The sequence below is a fragment of the Mus musculus genome, chromosome 8, assembly GCF_000001635.26.
Source record: "Mus musculus strain C57BL/6J chromosome 8, GRCm38.p6 C57BL/6J".
Lineage (NCBI taxonomy): Eukaryota > Metazoa > Chordata > Mammalia > Rodentia > Muridae > Mus > Mus musculus.
Genome location: NC_000074.6, coordinates 31,185,265 through 31,201,609, shown reverse-complemented (window position 1 = coordinate 31,201,609; position 16,345 = coordinate 31,185,265). Strand labels below are relative to the sequence as shown.

Below are 16,345 nucleotides of genomic sequence, written 5' to 3'. Positions count from 1 at the left end.
TGTGTACCAACACGTGATCAAGGAGAACTCTGCCCTCTCAGGAGATGAGCAATAGGCTTTGAACAGACATTAGCACATGAAATGAGGAAGGGAAACCCAACTCACCGTAGAATAGGAAGGCCCTGGTCATCGGATGATGCTGGAAGGTCCTGTTGATGGTAAAGAAGCAAGCATCTGCCCCACACTGGCCAAGCCTGCCAGTCTCTCCAGTCAGTGGGGACCACCACAGCACGATGGGGTAGCTACCAGCATCCACCTTTGTCCTCCCAGCCAAGGCCAGTGCTTCCTTTTCAGGAAACGGCTCCAGGTGTTTAGGCTCTCCCTCCACATCTCTATGTCCGTCTTGCACATTGGAGTCTTTAAGCTTCTTCCTTTCAAATTTCCCAAGCTCAACCACTACCTGAAAGTGAAGGCAACCTGTGTCAGAGGCTGCTGCTTCCATGTCACTCAGCACATCTCCCATATGGCATGATGTATGCATTCCACTTCCCGTCAGTCTTCAGCAACTACACACCAAAACTCTGATGTTTTTAACAAAATCTCAAAACATTCGATCTTACCAATAAAGACTCAGGAGCCAAATGCTAGTGTGAAAGCCTGCTAGCTCCTAGAGACAGAGAAAGCACCCAGCTTTCCTTCCTCCTCAGTTGACATCCCAAAAGGAAAAGCAACCCTCCTTCTGCACACTGGCTCAAAATCCCTTCAAACTGAATGTCCCTCCCTTCTACTTCCTGTGTGTCTCTCTATCCATCCCTCTGATTCCTTCTTACTCTCTATGGTTTTTTTCCTATGGTCACTCCCTGTCAATTGGTTGCTTGTTCCACTTCTTGACCTATGCTTGACTTTATTAATCCTGTTTACAATAAACAGAAGGCTCTTGGATTAAAGGAGTGTGCTAAGGCTGAGCCACCGCACAATTAGAAACATGATTTTCCAGTAAATAAGATCATCTTGGGGTTCACAGTGTGATCAAATATCTTACAATAAAACCCATTTAAAATAACACACATATTCCTATATAATTCTAGAGGTCAAGAGCTAGGCTTATAGTCTAACATCAAAGGGCCAGCAAATATATAGTCTTCTCTACAGACCCCAAGGCACAGCCCCACCTCTTCTTTTTTCTATCTTTTAGGAACAGCTCACAATGCTTATTTGGCTCATGACCCCCATTTTCAATATTTCGATCTATTGATAGCACTTTCCACGCTGCTGACGTCAGCCCACTGCAAATCCAGGAAACGTTCTCTGCTTTTAATGACTTATGATTCCCTTCGATCTCTGTGGATAATTCAGGATTACATCCTTTCTTGGTCCAGTGATGCTATAACAGAATACCCGAGGCTGATAATCTCTAAAGAGGAAAGACTTGTTTCTCATAGTTCTGGAGACTACATGATCCAACATTGAGGAGCCAATGAGAAGGAAGGGGGTGGGAAAGAAAGAAGGGCTAGGGTGTAGCTTAGTGCTGGAATGCTAGAATCAAACCAGTGGGCTTTATCCGGGCACATGCCCCTCCTCAAAGAGATTATTTTAGAGCCAGAAATGGTGGTGTGTATACGTATACATATACATATACATATACATATACATATACATATACATATACATATACATATACATACATATATCATCCTAGCACATGAGACACTGAGGCAGTAGATACCATGTTCGGGATCAACATGGAATCTGTCTCAAAAAAGGACAGGCAGACAGACAGACAGACAGACAGAATGAATGAATGAATGAATGAATGAATGAATGACTCAAAATCATCATCTTATCAGCAACCAGCCCTAAGACGGCTCAGTCCCATAAGAGCATCGAGCCCACAGAACATCATCTTTTCCCACCCCACCTTTTATTACTCTTATATGGATTAAATTTCCAATATATAATCATAAGGGACACATTCCTACCAAAGCTTTTCCCCATCTCTAGCTACACTCATACTAATCACATCTGCAAAGTCCCCTCTTCCATGTGAAGTGATATGTTCACTGTTTCCAGAGGCTGGGACATGGACATAGCTCCCAAATTATCTGCATAATAATTCTAATGGACAATCAGACACAGAGGGTCCTGAAACCTATCCCAGGACCCCATGGAATGATATACTAACTCTTCCACAGTGACCCACAGTGACTCCCACAGCAACCGGTATGGGAGAAGATTCATACTCAGCAGCCAGGGGCAGCTCCTTTTTAATGGGCATGCTATTCCTGGTATAAGAAAGGGGCTACTGGAGTCTGTAACTCTCTGCAAAGAAGGGTCCCCTGCCAACTAAAATGTTAAGACCTTTTCTGTGAAAGCCAAGTGCTATTCCAAAAGAATAAAGCAATTACATTAGCTTTAAGGAACCAAAAGCAAGTCGGCCCTTGCCAAGAGCTTTCTCTGCATTTTTATAATGTAATAATAAATATGGCTCTTCCCCAAAAGCTGGAGGGAAGCAAGTTAATTTAGAGCCCCAGATCCTCTCTTCATGTGACCTTCCTTGCGAACGTACAACCAGTACCTTAAGGAGAAAAAAAAGAAAAGGCTGTCAAAACTCCAGGAGATGGAACTTCAAATACAAAATTTGTTCTGTGTGTCTCACCCACGTCTCCTGTGTGAAGTGTAAAATTCATTACAAATGATAGAGGCAATTAATAAATGCACCCTTAATGCGTATCTGTCCCCAGATGCCATTGTTGAGTTATAGGAAATATGGGAGACAGAAGGACATTAAATAAAAGCCTAAGGATAAGGTCAGGCAAATCTACAATCCAAAGGAGAAATAAACCAGATCCTTCAACAAATCCAACACAGGGAATAAAATATGGAACAAAAGAAACCTCCCAAACAAACAAACAAACAAACAAATACAAATGCAAAACTCAAGATTTGCCACCCAAATGCAGTATATGAAGATGTATTTATTTACTGCAGATTCAGATTACCATCACAAAAGAGCTTTTCTTTTTTTTAAAAAAAAAAGATTTATTGACTTTACATACATGAGTACACTGTACAGATGGTTGTGAGCCATCAAGTGGTTGCTGGGAATTGAATTCAGTACCACTGCCCACTCCAGCCCTAAGATTTATTTATTATATGTAAGTACAAAAGAGCTTTTCACTGGGAGAAATCTAGCATGCCTACTTCAGAGGGTACTGAGAAACCATTGCTCCCTATGGTAGGTGAGATAGCAGTTGTATGGTTATGGTTTCTGAAGTCTCTGAACTGGAGAGATGGCTGAGTGACTAAGAGCACTTACGACTCTCCTAGAAGACCTGAGTTTGTTCCCAGGACCCACACTAGGCAGCTCAAAACCACTATAACTTTAGCTATATGTAGGATCTGACACCTCTTTCAGTCTCTGCAGGCACCCACACAAATATGGCACCATTGCACACATACACACATATGCACGCATATTCATACATACCCAAACAAAAACAAATCTTTCTTTTTCTTTTTTTTTTTTTTTTTTTTTTTTTTCGAGACAGGGTTTCTCTGTGTAGCTCTGGCTGTCCTAGAACTCACTTTGTAGACCAGGCTGGCCTTGAACTCAGAAATCTGCCTGCTTCTACGTCCCAAGTGCTGGGATTAAAGGCGTGCGCCATCACCGCCTGGTCAAATAAATCTTTTAAAGTCTAACTGTGTGACATAGGGCTCATACTCACAATTCCAGCATCCAAGACGAGAGGCTCTAGGACAGGAGGATAGTGAGTTTGAAATTAGCCAGGGCAGGAGAGACACAGAGAGACAAGAGATAGACCAACCCAGTCTCAAAAAGAAAAATGGTTCTTATCTGTTAGAAAAACATACTAACGCATAGCTGAGTGAAATGCTACAAGCATTTGTTTTAAAATACCCTGTGTGTATTTACGAATGATTTTTGCAAGTAATTAAAATTCAAAACTAAAAATACATATGCACATAGTGAATGTTCTGACAAAATATAATGAAGTGGATTTAGAATAATGTCTAAAGTCCGTGATTCCCTCCAAGAGCGTTTGGGCTTAATTGGACAGTTATCATTTGCATTGTCATGTGTAGACTATCATTGGTATTAGTCAGTTTTCTCATCGCTGTGACCAAATACCCAATGAGGAGTAAGTTAAAGAAGGAGTGCTCACCTTTGTCTCACAGAGTGGGAAGATGGCACATAATGGCAGGGAAGCCGCAAAAGGCAGCGGGTCTGGGTGGTGGGAACATGTGACTAAGGTTCATAGTCTAGGTTAGTCTTCCTTTCTCTACTAAACATCCCTGGAAAAGCCCTCACCAAGAGACCCAGAGGTGTGTCTCCTAGGTGATTCTAAACCCAGTCAAGAGAACAGTGGAGATTAACCATCATGTCATTGATTTTAAATGTGTAAGCTATAAAAACATGATGTGGGCTGAAGGATATACTCAGGCACACGTCTGCACTTGGTGGTATAGCCTCAAAGGAGATAATTACATTCACATAAGGTCACTGGGGCCCTAATCCAGTATAACTGAGATCACTAGACAAGGGGAGACAGAAGTACAGCTGGGCACATAGAAGCACAGAGGAAAGGCCACATAAACACAGAGAAGAAGACAGGGAGGCGGCTCTCAGAAGACACAACCCAGTTGTAGATAGCTCTTAGTTATCATAAATCATAAGCCACTCATGTCTACTTTCCTCCCTCAGTGCTGAAACCCCATCTGGTTGAAACGAAAACTTAATAATCTCTCTGCCATGCAAGGGAAAGCATGGTCTTTATTACTCCTTACAGTGAATACACTGAGGACTAGAAATACTTAGTAATGTCTCCACATTGATACTAGGTTTGGAGGAGAGAACCTGAAACTGGAATTCAAAACGCTAGCTCCATATCTTACGTAGTTTTCTTTTTTGGTAAGATTTAAGTATTTATTTTTATGTGAGTACACTGTAGCTGTCTTCAGCTAGCTCCATATCTTACATAGTTTTCTTTTTTGGTAAGATTTAAGTATTTATTTTTATGTGAGTACACTGTAGCTGTCTTCAGCTAACTCCATATCTTACGTAGTTTTCTTTTTTGGTGAGATTTAAGTATTTATTTTTATGTGAGTACACTGTAGCTGTCTTCAGACACACCAGAAGAAGGCTTATTACCGAAGGCTGTGAGCCACCATGTGGATGCTGGGAATTGAACTCAGGTCCACTGGAAGAGCGGTCAGTGCTCTTAACCACTGAGCCATCTCTCCAGCCCTACATCCTATGTAGTTAATATCTATTAACATGCGCTGAATAGAATCCTGTAGTGTGCTCTTGAGGTTCTTAGAGCTTTCTGTTCCCTTCCTCTTTGACCCATCAGCTGACAGCTGTTCTAGGCAGGGTTGGCTGTTCTCTGTGTTAGTATCCTTTAGTATGAACTTTACAGTATTAATGTTAGAAACTGTGAAAGAATACATGAATTTCCATTTTCTCCAATGGAGTGTCACTGGTATATCAACTATATTCCATGGAAGACTCCATGCCAATATACGCACGCGCACACACACACACACACACACACACACACACACACACTCCACTTTTTTGTGCAGGTTTTTTGTTTCATTTTGGCATTTTTTGTCTTATTGGTTTTTCATTGTTTAATATTTGTTTTGTGCTCTTATGCTTTTTTTAAAGAGAGAGAACATAACAGTTGAATGGGTAGGGAGGTAGGAGGATTGTAGAGGCACTGGAAGAGGAGAAAAACATGATCAAAATATACTGTATGAAGAAAAAATTAATAAAGTTATAAAAATGACTGAACATGGTAGCTTTTGCCTATAGTCACAATGGTTGGGAGGTTAGAGGCAGGAAGAGCAATGCTGAAGGTTACCCTTGAATACATATCAAATCTGAGGCCCATGAAACAATATTAAAAAGAAAGAGAAAAAGAAAGTATTCTCCCGACTGGGCATGGTGGTAGCTCCTTCCTTTAATCCCAATACTTAGGAGCTAGAAGCGGAAGTATTTTGAGTTCCAGACCACCCTTCACTACACAGAAGAAACCTGCAAACACAGGGGTGGGTGAGGGGAGGGGGGAGAGGGAGAGGGATAGGGACAGGGACAGGGGAGGATGAGGAGGAGGAAGAGGAAGAGGAAGATGACAGAGGAGGAAGAAGAGGAGGGGGAGGAAGACAGATGAAGAAAAAAATAACAAAAGAAAAGAACAGAATTGATGTGCTCTCCTTGCGTTGTGTAATATGGGTTCACAATGCTGAAAAGTTAAGCAAACATCAACGACTCAAGAGTCCCGAGGAACGGGAACTGGGGAGAAAGGATATGGAAAGGGTCTAGCAATGAATCTGCTCTACGAAGCCCAGATTCCCAGTACCTGGAGTGTGACCATCAGAAAGACAGTCGCTGTCACACACAGGCAAGAGGCCAGAAGCTTCCTCCTCTGAAACCGCACCATGCTGCCCCGACCCGGATGACTGACAAAGGGCTGGCCTGGCCACCAGGTGTCCTCTAGTCAGCCCACAGCCAGAGACAGCTTCACATGGAGGAACCATCGGGGTGCCAGTTTCCTGCCAGGAGCTGGTCTCCATGAAGGACCCAGAGCCAAGGTTCCGAATGGGCCTGGCTTGGCAAGGAGAGGGAACAGCATGCAATCTTCTTAGGCTATCATCAGAACAGCTGGAGTCCTCAGACACGGTGCCATCCAAAAACACTGCAACAAATGAACAGTATTTTAACCGTTATGAAGGATTGACAGGCATAGCCTTACTGAGTAAAAGCACAGAAGTCTTACACTAAAGGGACCTTATAGATCCTATACATAAAGCCTAATCATATACATATACTTAATACGTCACTCAGAAATAAGGTAACTGAGACCATAATGGTTATCTAACTTGCTCGGGGCCACAGTTTCATCAACTCCCAAGTCTCAACTCTCTCTGTAATTCCTCTGCCATCAGAAGATTGGATTCCAGGGCTACTTACAGGAAGTTACTTCCTAGCCAGGTCTCAAGGGAATAAAGAAATCACACACACACACACACACACACACACACACACACTTCTGATAAAGCCAGGGGGCAGGGAAATAATAAAGATTGAGACTAAAGAAACGAACCAGCCCATCAAGGACTTTTGTTTTCTAGATTATTTGCTGAGTCTTTTGTAGAAGGTATAGCAAAGCTGGGGGGCCGTGTGGGGGAACGTGAGTTTCTGCAAGCATCAGGTAAGATCTTCATCTATCTGAACTGGGTGAACTTTGTCATATTTCAGAGACAGGTCCCAATGAAGCCAGGCTGGCCTCAAACTCACTATTGTAGCCAAAGATAGCCCTGAACCTCTGATCCCTTCCTCAACCCTGATTCCACACACTAATGCTGGTATTATAGGCACCCACCAACATGCCCAGATTTATGGGGCATAAGGAATGATACCCAGGGCCTTGTATACTCCATGCAGGCAGCCAATCAACTGAGCTACACTCCTAGCCTCTTCAGGATATATATAGAGGAGGGGGGGCAGGACAGGAAGGCAGTAAGGCAGGCAGGGTCACCCCCACAGACTCCCCATAACCTCCCCCATCCCAGTTCTCCAGCTGGGGAGATGCCCCCAACCGATTTCCTCCCCGAGATTTCTACCAGCAGGGGATACAGAGACTGAAGTGGCAGCCTCCTGTGGCCAGAAAGGACTTCCAGTGGAAGGAGGGTGACATCAACTGACTCACAAAACCTTCCAGCCAAAATCTTTCCTAACTACAAGATGCACAGGGATAAAGATGGAGCAGAGACTGGGTGGCCAGCCAATGACTCACCCAACTTGAGACCATCCCATGGGGGAAAGTTGTCTCCTGACACTGTTAATGATATTCTGCTATGCTCACATATGCTAGCATAACTGTCTCCTGAAAGGCTTCATTCAGCAACAGATGGAAACAGATGCAGAGACCCATAGCCAGACATCAAGCAGAGCTCAGGAGTCTTGTGGGAGAGCGAGGGATAGAACTGAGCAAGCTAGAGCGCAGAGTGTGCATATGTGTGTCTCTCTGTGTGTGTGTGTGTGTGTGTGTGTGTGTGTGTGTGTGTGTGTTGGGGGGGCAGGGAGAAGGGGTGTCAAGAACACCACAAGAAGACCAACAGAGTCAACTAACCTAGGCCCTTGGGGAATCACAGAGACTGAACCACCAATCAAAGAGCGTCTAGGGGCTGGACACGGGTCCCACACATATTTGTAGCAGATGTACAGCTTGGTCATCATGTGGGTTCTCTAACTATTGGAGTGGAGCACAGTCAGTCCCAATTTCCCCATCAAAGAGCCCTCAAGTTGGTTATGCAATAGAGTCAGCTCTATACATGCTACTATTATACATGCATGTGCATGCACATATATGTATACAACAGCAATTTACAAAGCAGACCATGAACTTGAGAGAAGGCAAGGGAGGAGCTGGAGGAATAAAAGGGAAGGAGAGAAATACTGTAAATATAATCTAAAAAAATTATTTTACAAAATTATAACTTTGATAAATACTACAAACAGAAACCAGTTTAGCTCTGAAATTCACGGCTTCTTTCGTAGTTTTTAACATGAATTCTATAAAATTCATACTAAATGATACTAACACAGAGAACAACCAACCTAGAACAGCTGTCAGCTGATGGGTCAAAGAGGAAGGGAACAGAAGGCTCTAAGAACCTCAAAAACTGCCCTGCAGGATTCTATTCAGCACATATTAATAATAGCTATAACTACATAAGATACGGAGCTAGCGTTTTGAATTCCAGTTTCAGGTTCTCTCCTTCAAACCTAATAGCAATGTGGAGACGTTACAAAGTATTTCTAGTCCTCAGTGTATTCACTGTAAGGAATAATAAAGACCATCCTTTCCCTTGCATGGCAGAAAGATTATTAAGTTTTCATTTTATGTGCAAAAGCAATTTACTATAGCTATAATTAGTATGACCCAGATTAGGTAGTAAAACGCTCCCATCTGAGATGGGAATAAAACTACATCACTTCCAGCCCAGCTAGATGGGTCAGTGGGTAAAATCACTTACCGTGCAAACCTCCGATCTATGCTTGATCCCCAGAATTCATGGTGAAAGACTAGAAACTGCCAGAAAGTTGTCCTTTGACCTTCATATGTACTCACCGGCACACACACAGCCATATTCCTCCCACACCAAACACACTCGCAACCATGTGAATCACTAAAAGTAAAATTAAGACTCCATTGGCTGCCAAAGAGTTTCAAATCTATCACTTCATTCAATCTCATTTACGATCGCTTTGAAAAATGAGACAAGATGGGGATTATTCCAGCTATTACAAAAGAGAATTAAGCCTTATTAAATTTAAGCAACTGGGCCAGGATCATATTTTGAGAAGTGAGTCTAGAAATCAGGTCATGTGATTTCAAGATCAATAGGAAGAAACACCAGAAACGTGGCAGATATTAGGACAAAAAGAGTCAAGAATAAAGGAAAACATACGCTGAAGAGAGATCCGGAAGCTAGTTTGGGATATTTTTGTAGCTACTTCTACTCAGGATACTTGCAAGGGGTTGACTTTTGTTTTTGTTTTTGCTTGGTGGTTTGTATACAGTCATATCAGCTACCAAAGAATGATTCGAGAGTACAAATTCCCTTAATGTACATCACCTCAAGTTAGGTTACTGCCGAAGCCAGGGCTGTAGGAAGGGGTCAGGAACCTGGCTGTGACTTAAATATTCACGGCTAAAGAGCAGATTCCAGGACCTGAATTACACTCTGTAGCAACCTGCCAGGCCTCGGGGTACATTTATGATAGTAGCAGGCAATCTAACCCACGCCAGTGATTAGCCAGGGGCATGTCATCAAGTCGGAAGCTCTCCAGCTGGGGAGGGCAGATGGACCCACAGAGATCATCGTGCAGGCCCTCAAGCTCCAACGAAAGGGCACTCCAAAAGGGAGGCTCCCCTCGGCTTCTGTTCCACCACAGCCTACAGGTTGAACCTCAGAGTTGTTCAGAGAGCACTCTGAAGAGAGAATGCTAAGACAGTGCCCCATAATATTCTTTTCCAGGACAAAGAAAGTATCTGTTCATAGGCCATGTTATGTGTCTTAGTTAGGGCTTTAGTGTGAACAGACACCATGACCAAGGCAAGTCTTATAAATAAACAACATTTAATTGGGGCTGGCTTACAGGTTCAGAGGTTCAGTCCATTACCATCAAAGCGGGAACATGACAGCATCCAGACAGGCATGGTGCAGGAGGAGCTGAGAGTTCTACATCGTCATCTGAAGGCTGCTAGCAGAATACTAGCTTTCCAAGCAGCTAGGATGAGGGTCTTAAAGCCCACATCCACAGGCTCCCTACTCCAACAAGGATATACCTACTCCAACAGGGCCACATCTTCTAAAAGTGCCATTCCCTGGGCCAAGCATATACAAACCACCACAGTATGTAGCATCTGAAACGGACTCTGACTAACCATTTCCTGACCAAGAGCTGAGCTTCCCTAATGCCTTACACGGCTGCTTTGCACTATCTATGGTTGTCCATCTGTTCTGAGGAAAGGGTCTGGGTGAGTGGAGCGTCTAGAAGTACTTTCATATGAAGAAATGAGCAGGAAAATAATTCCTGTTTTCTTCTATAGAAGGTAAGGCTAAGTATCTCAAAGAAAACCCACAGACGGTGAGTGCCAACCTTCAGATTTTGGCAGTGTGGAGCCAGCGATTAGAACCAAGGATTTCTGCCCGATTCCTGGTGAAGCTGATAAACACCAGGTAGGTAGGTCCACTGACATGCCTGACACGCTGAGTTGTCTAACTCTGAACTTGCTACTTTTCCTATTGCTGTAAGAAAGTATGTGACCAAAGCAACATAAGGGACTTACAGGAACTAGGGTGGCTAAGGTTTGGCTCACCTCACAGTGGGGAAGGCACAGGAGCGGCTATGTGAGGGGGCTGCTCACACTGTGTGTCCACAGTCAGGAACCAGGTGTTGCTAGAGTTCTGTTCTCTTTTATCCAGCACACGAGATGCTGCTGCTCTCATTCAGAGCAAGCCTTCCCTTCTCACCCGAGCCTTTCTGGAAACACTCTCTGAGAAGTTTCCAGAATCATGCTTCCGTGACACTGACAATCAAGATTAACTATCCCAAATCCTGACACTCAATGGGCTCCGCTCCTCCCCCGCCCCCTTGTTGGCAGGACACAAGTAAGGCAGAAGACACACAGATCTAAAATGACTCTTCTGATGGGTTCTCCATTAGCAACTGGAGAATCAACATCTATACTAGGCTATAAAGATAACACCAGAGACTAGTTTCAGAAGAATCCGATTATTAAACCTGAATGATTCACAGTCATGCTTAATTTCTCAAATAGACACAGTTCTCCAAAAGATATTGTCACTTCATAACGCATAAATCTCCAGTGCACTCCTTAAAGTATGGCTGTCCTCAGGAAGAAATGACATGGGACACCGGCAGAAACGTGTCATGTTTTCAAGCACTTTTATCTGTCTCCTTTCCACTATGCCAAGTCAAGACTCCTCATTTATCCCTACAGTGGGTGCTCTCAAGCCTCAAAACTCGTGTTTTCCCCATTCCCATCCTCCTGGATTCTCCACTCAGCTAGTGATACATTCCTGTCCCAAGAAGGAAAACTGAGTATCTTGCTCTGACTGAAGTCTGTGCATGACTTCACAAAGTTTCCAAATATCAGCTTTAAAAGAGGACTAATATGGGGCTGCCGCTCAGTGATAGGTTGCTTGCCTACCATATACAAGGCCCTGAGCTCCAACCCCAACACTGAAAAAGAAACAACAGATGTGAACCTACGCTATTTCTCGAGTTTCCTGCCATGGTCTCTTCCTGGGGGCCTACTTCCATCACCCAGGCCCCACATCCTAGAGGTTCTACAACTTCCCCACACAGCGCCACCAGCTAGGGACCAAGTGTACAAACATGAACTCATCGGAGAGGGTGTCTGGTGTAGAATGATGAGAGTAAAATGCTGTGTTTCTTGGGACAATCCCACCTACATATAAAAGCACTTAAATATAGTCTGGGAAGGTTTTTGTGCTATGCCAGATTTATATATACATGAGTAACATTGGCCAAATTATCATCTTTTCCGTTATTTCCTAAGTATGATCCTAAGGAAGGGTTTTCTGAATGCTGTTTATAAGAAAAACACATGAAAGCTGCTTTATTTTTGTCCTTGAAGAATGCAGGATGAGCAGTAACGCAGTACCAATGGAGGCTCTGGTTCACTGTTAGACACTGCCATCTAGCAGGAAGCCAGCAGATGAGTTATTACAACCTCAGAATTTTGACACACCTTTTTGGTCATTTGATGCATTGCCTTTGGCTTAGAAGCAAAAGACAGGTTTCTGTTTTCTATTTTGCTGCTTTTTTCTTTTCTAAGGCAGGGTCTGGCTACATAGCCTAAGCTGGCCTCTAAATCACCTTCTCTTGCCTTGGTTTCCAGAATGAGCGCTAGAAATACAGGCCATTGAATAAGAAAGAACGAGAGAACGGAAGAAAGAAGGAAGGAAGGAAAGAAAGAAAGAAAGAAAGAAAGAAAGAAAGAAAGAAAGAAAGAAAGAAAGAAAGAAAAGAAAGAAAGAAAGAAAGAAAGAGAGAGAGAGAGAGAGAGAGAGAGAGAAAGGAAGGAGAGAAAGACAGAGAGACAGAGAGACAGACAGGAAGAAGTATGGTGGAGGAGAAGGTTTACTGGAGAGGTGATAGTGTGCACAGTAGATATGAGGGAGAGCATAGCCCAAGGCAGGGACAGCTGAGAGAGTCCAGAGTGGATATGACCAGTAGACTGAGGCAGGCCACGGGAGGGGGTGGGGAAGCAAGAAAAGGGAGGGCCAGGAGACCAAGAGCCAAAAATGGTGGGGGGGGCGCTGTCATAGCCAAAATGACAGAGTTATATAGGGCAGAGCAACGGAGGGAAGGACTGCTCACCGGAGAAGTTTAGGGTAGAAGGCTGGGTATGCCAGCCAGGAGGACCCTGTAACTTGTAGGGACTGAGAGATGCTGGGAGAACATGACTGCCAAGCTACACTTTGATATGTTAATAGGGACCTCTGTTAGTCCTTTATCACAGGTTTGAGACCTAACAGCAGTGGAGCACTACAGACATCTTGGAAAGCATTTGAGAGGCAGCTCTAACCCTGAAACTGAGTATTCCGTTTGTTGCTAGCTGGAACACTCAGTGTTCAACAATGGGGTTGATTATTCGATGCAGAAACCAAGTCAGGCCCTACCTGAAAAGAACGCCATCTGAGAGTATCATGGAGCAAAGGGAAGCAAGATTCTAGTTTGTAGTATAATCTCTTCAGCAAGCCCGTGCGAGAAGTGGTGCATCTCATCTGAAGGAAGGAAGGCTGAATTTGAAGGCATTACGGTCCTGAGCATCAGCTAGCCTTATTCCAAATTGAACCTATCCGAGTTGGATGCACTGCACAAAACAAGTCAGTCTTCATCAATTATTCTAAGCGCTGTTTCAGGGCATCATATCAGTGCTTAGGAGGTAATCTATTAGAGCTGTTATGTTAAGAAAAAGACATTTTCTGTAAGATGTCCTATCAGTTAATGAATCCTGGAAAATCCCAATCAAATGTCATTTTAAAATCACAATATCTGTATCTTGTAATACGAAATGAGTCGTATTTTGAGTATCCTAATTGGGTGCAAAAAGCCTAAGACTTGTGTGTGGATAATCAAAACCCGTTCTTCCGGAGTCTCTTCCAAAGTATCTACTAAATGCACAATGTATCCACCTCAGGAAAGTCAAAACTGCTACTCGCTGGGCACAAGTTCAATCAACAAGTGTTTCAAGGGAGCAGCACCCAGGTGCGAGCCGCAATTCTCAGCACAGCAGGGCCTTGAGACTTTTGCCTGGGGCCTTGGGAAGGAAGCAGAGTTGCTGCCCCAGCTCTGCGCTAAATCAGACCCTCGGGGTACCGCGCTCCTCCCGGTTCCACGAGCCCAGGGCTCCGGGACCACGTGCTCCCTGCTGTGCTCTCAGCGGCCAGATAGGCTTGCGCCCCAGTTTCTGGTTCCAGAAAGCCGTGCTTAGGGTTTCTAGGATCCCACCCCCACCTCCTCCCAGCGGAGTCAGATGCTCCGCCAGGGCCCAGCAAAGTGTCTCGTCTTACACTCCGCTTCTGCACAGCGCCCCAGTCTCCACCGGCAGCAGGAGACTCACCTTAGGCATCAGGGCAGCAAAACAAGTCCCCAGCACTGTACCTCAACAATCCTCCAACAATCCTCGGGGGGATGCGGGACGCTCTACCCACTCCCCAGAGTCCTCACTTTCTATTTACGCGCCTGAGCTCTTGCGAAGACCCGGAGAAGACTCGATGGAATGGCAGGCGCAGCTCCCGGATCATCCCGCCGAAGTCAGCCTGCGAGATCCTAGATCCACGTTTTCGTGGATGCGGTGTTTAAAAGCTAGCGGTCCCGGCTTCAAAACACTTTGGACAGCCCCTTATTGGTACCTCTCCCGGCTATTGGCTCAGGAACGCATCAGGTCCTGGAAATTCTGGAAAGTACTCTATAAGAGCCCCTCTTGAAAGGAAGGGTACTGATGTCCTTTTAAGTCATAGGAGACTACGCTCACGAGCCAGGAGGAATGAAGCACAAAGTCAATTCCCAATTTTGTTAAACCAAGGCTCCCAGCAGGGGATTGCTTTGGTCTCAGTGTCTTAGACTGGCTTGTCTGCTGCAACTTCCCGGTGACCATGGGGCTGGGATACCTTGGTGACTAAGTCAGACCTCACTAATGAGATTCGACCTCTCATGCAAATGTAGGGGCACCCAGTTCCAAATACTATCAGTGTACATATTCAGATCATAACAGGTATGTTAGCCACGGCTAAGTGGAGAAAAACAGCATCTGAGATTGATTTCAATTTTTTATTTGGTTGGTTGGTTGAGTTGGGAGTTTTGAGACAGTTTCTTGAGACAGGGTTTCATGACAATGTAGCCCTGGCTGTTCTGAAGCCCTCTCTGTAGCTGGCCTCCAACTCAGAATGCCCTTGCCTTTATTTTATATAGTATCTCACTATGTAGCCCAGGCTGGTCCTCAACTCTTTATCCTTCTATCTCAGTCTCCTGAGTAGTGCTGGGATTAAAGGAATGCACTGCCTGGCTTGAAGTGAGCTGTCTTGGTTTCTTTGGGGGAGTGGAATTATTGGTTATTGGTTTTTGTTTGTTTGCTTGCTTTTTTTTTTTTTTTTTTTTTTGGACAAAGCCACTGTGGCACTGTGACACTGACCTGACCTTGGGACAATGTGGTGCACAATGGCTGGAGAAAAGAACAACAGTAATACTGCATTTATTTACCCAAATTAGTTACTGTAAGCTCTCTCAATACAGACTCATCGGTCGTTCCTGAGGCTGAAAGGTGGACAGTCAGAAAGTGTGTGACTGATCCTTAGGAAAACAAAATTTGTGCAGCTGAGAAATGACCTTATAATATTTGCTGTCTATAGTGCTGAGTATTAAATCCACAGGCATTGTGCTAAGCAGTTCCCGTACCCAGGCCTAAAGAATGTGCTTTACTCTAACAGGAATCTCAAATTTGAAGGGGTTTTATTATTATTATTATTATTATTATTATTATTATTATTATTATTAAAGTAATAAGAAGTTGGACCCGGTTGTTTTGAGGCATGCCTACAATCCCAGCACTCAAGTAGAGTGAGATAGAAGGCTAATGAGTTCGAGGCTAGCCTGGGCTACACAGAGGGACACTTCTAAACTACTTTTGAAAGTATACTGGTTGGTTTTGTTTGTTTGTTTGTTGGCCAACTTGGCACAAACTAGATTCAATTGGAAGGGTGAACCTTAACTAAGAAGATGTCTCCATCATATTGACCTGTAAACAAGTATGGGCCGGGGCGACATTTTCTTGGCTAAAGACTGATTTGGAAAGGCCCAGTATACTGTGGGATGTGCCACACACCATGTCTAAGAAGTTAGTCCTGGGAAGTACCAGAAAGGTAGCCAGAAGAGGAAGCCAGGAAGCAGAGTTCTCTCATGGCTTTTCCTTTAGGTCCTGTCTCAAGTTCCTGCCCTAACTTCTCTTCTAATGGACTATCAACTGTAAGGTGATAAAAACCTCTCCTCCCCAAGTTGTTTTTGCTCTTGTTGTTTTATCAGAACATCAGAAAGCATACTAGGACAAAAAGAGAGAAAACTGTTGTAACAGGCTGTAGAATATTCATGAGGCTTCATGCCGTTATGAAGTATGCACTAAAACTCTCCCCTCTAGCAACTTCCTGTACACTGAACTTTTATACCCGCTAGATCTGAGACCGAACTGTAACTGCACCCAATGGTATCCTTTAGCCTTGGGGGGGGGGGTGCAGGCAGATAGAACTTATTAAAACTAGGGGAAAA

The 16,345-nt window shown here is 44.1% G+C and overlaps 1 protein-coding gene across 6 annotated transcripts in view; it reads right to left on the bottom strand.

Annotated features, from left to right (window-relative positions):
- Positions 1-14,297, bottom strand: part of Fut10 (fucosyltransferase 10) — a 77,972-nt gene extending 63,675 nt beyond the window's left edge. For 3 of the 6 annotated variants that reach the window (NM_001012517.5, NM_001286425.1, NM_134161.3), the window contains exons 1-3: positions 14,148-14,279; positions 6,321-6,656; positions 106-400 (exon numbers count right to left, since the gene is read on the bottom strand). In NM_001012517.5, coding sequence (NP_001012535.1) covers positions 106-400; positions 6,321-6,401 — 376 coding nt within the window. In that variant the 5' untranslated portion in view covers positions 6,402-6,656; positions 14,148-14,279. Of the gene's footprint in view, positions 1-105; positions 401-6,320; positions 6,657-13,203; positions 13,398-14,147 lie in introns of all 6 variants that reach the window. The other 3 variants (XM_030243329.1, NM_001286422.1, NM_001286424.1) reach the window with 3 other exon arrangements.
- Between the last annotated feature and the right edge of the window lie 2,048 nt (positions 14,298-16,345).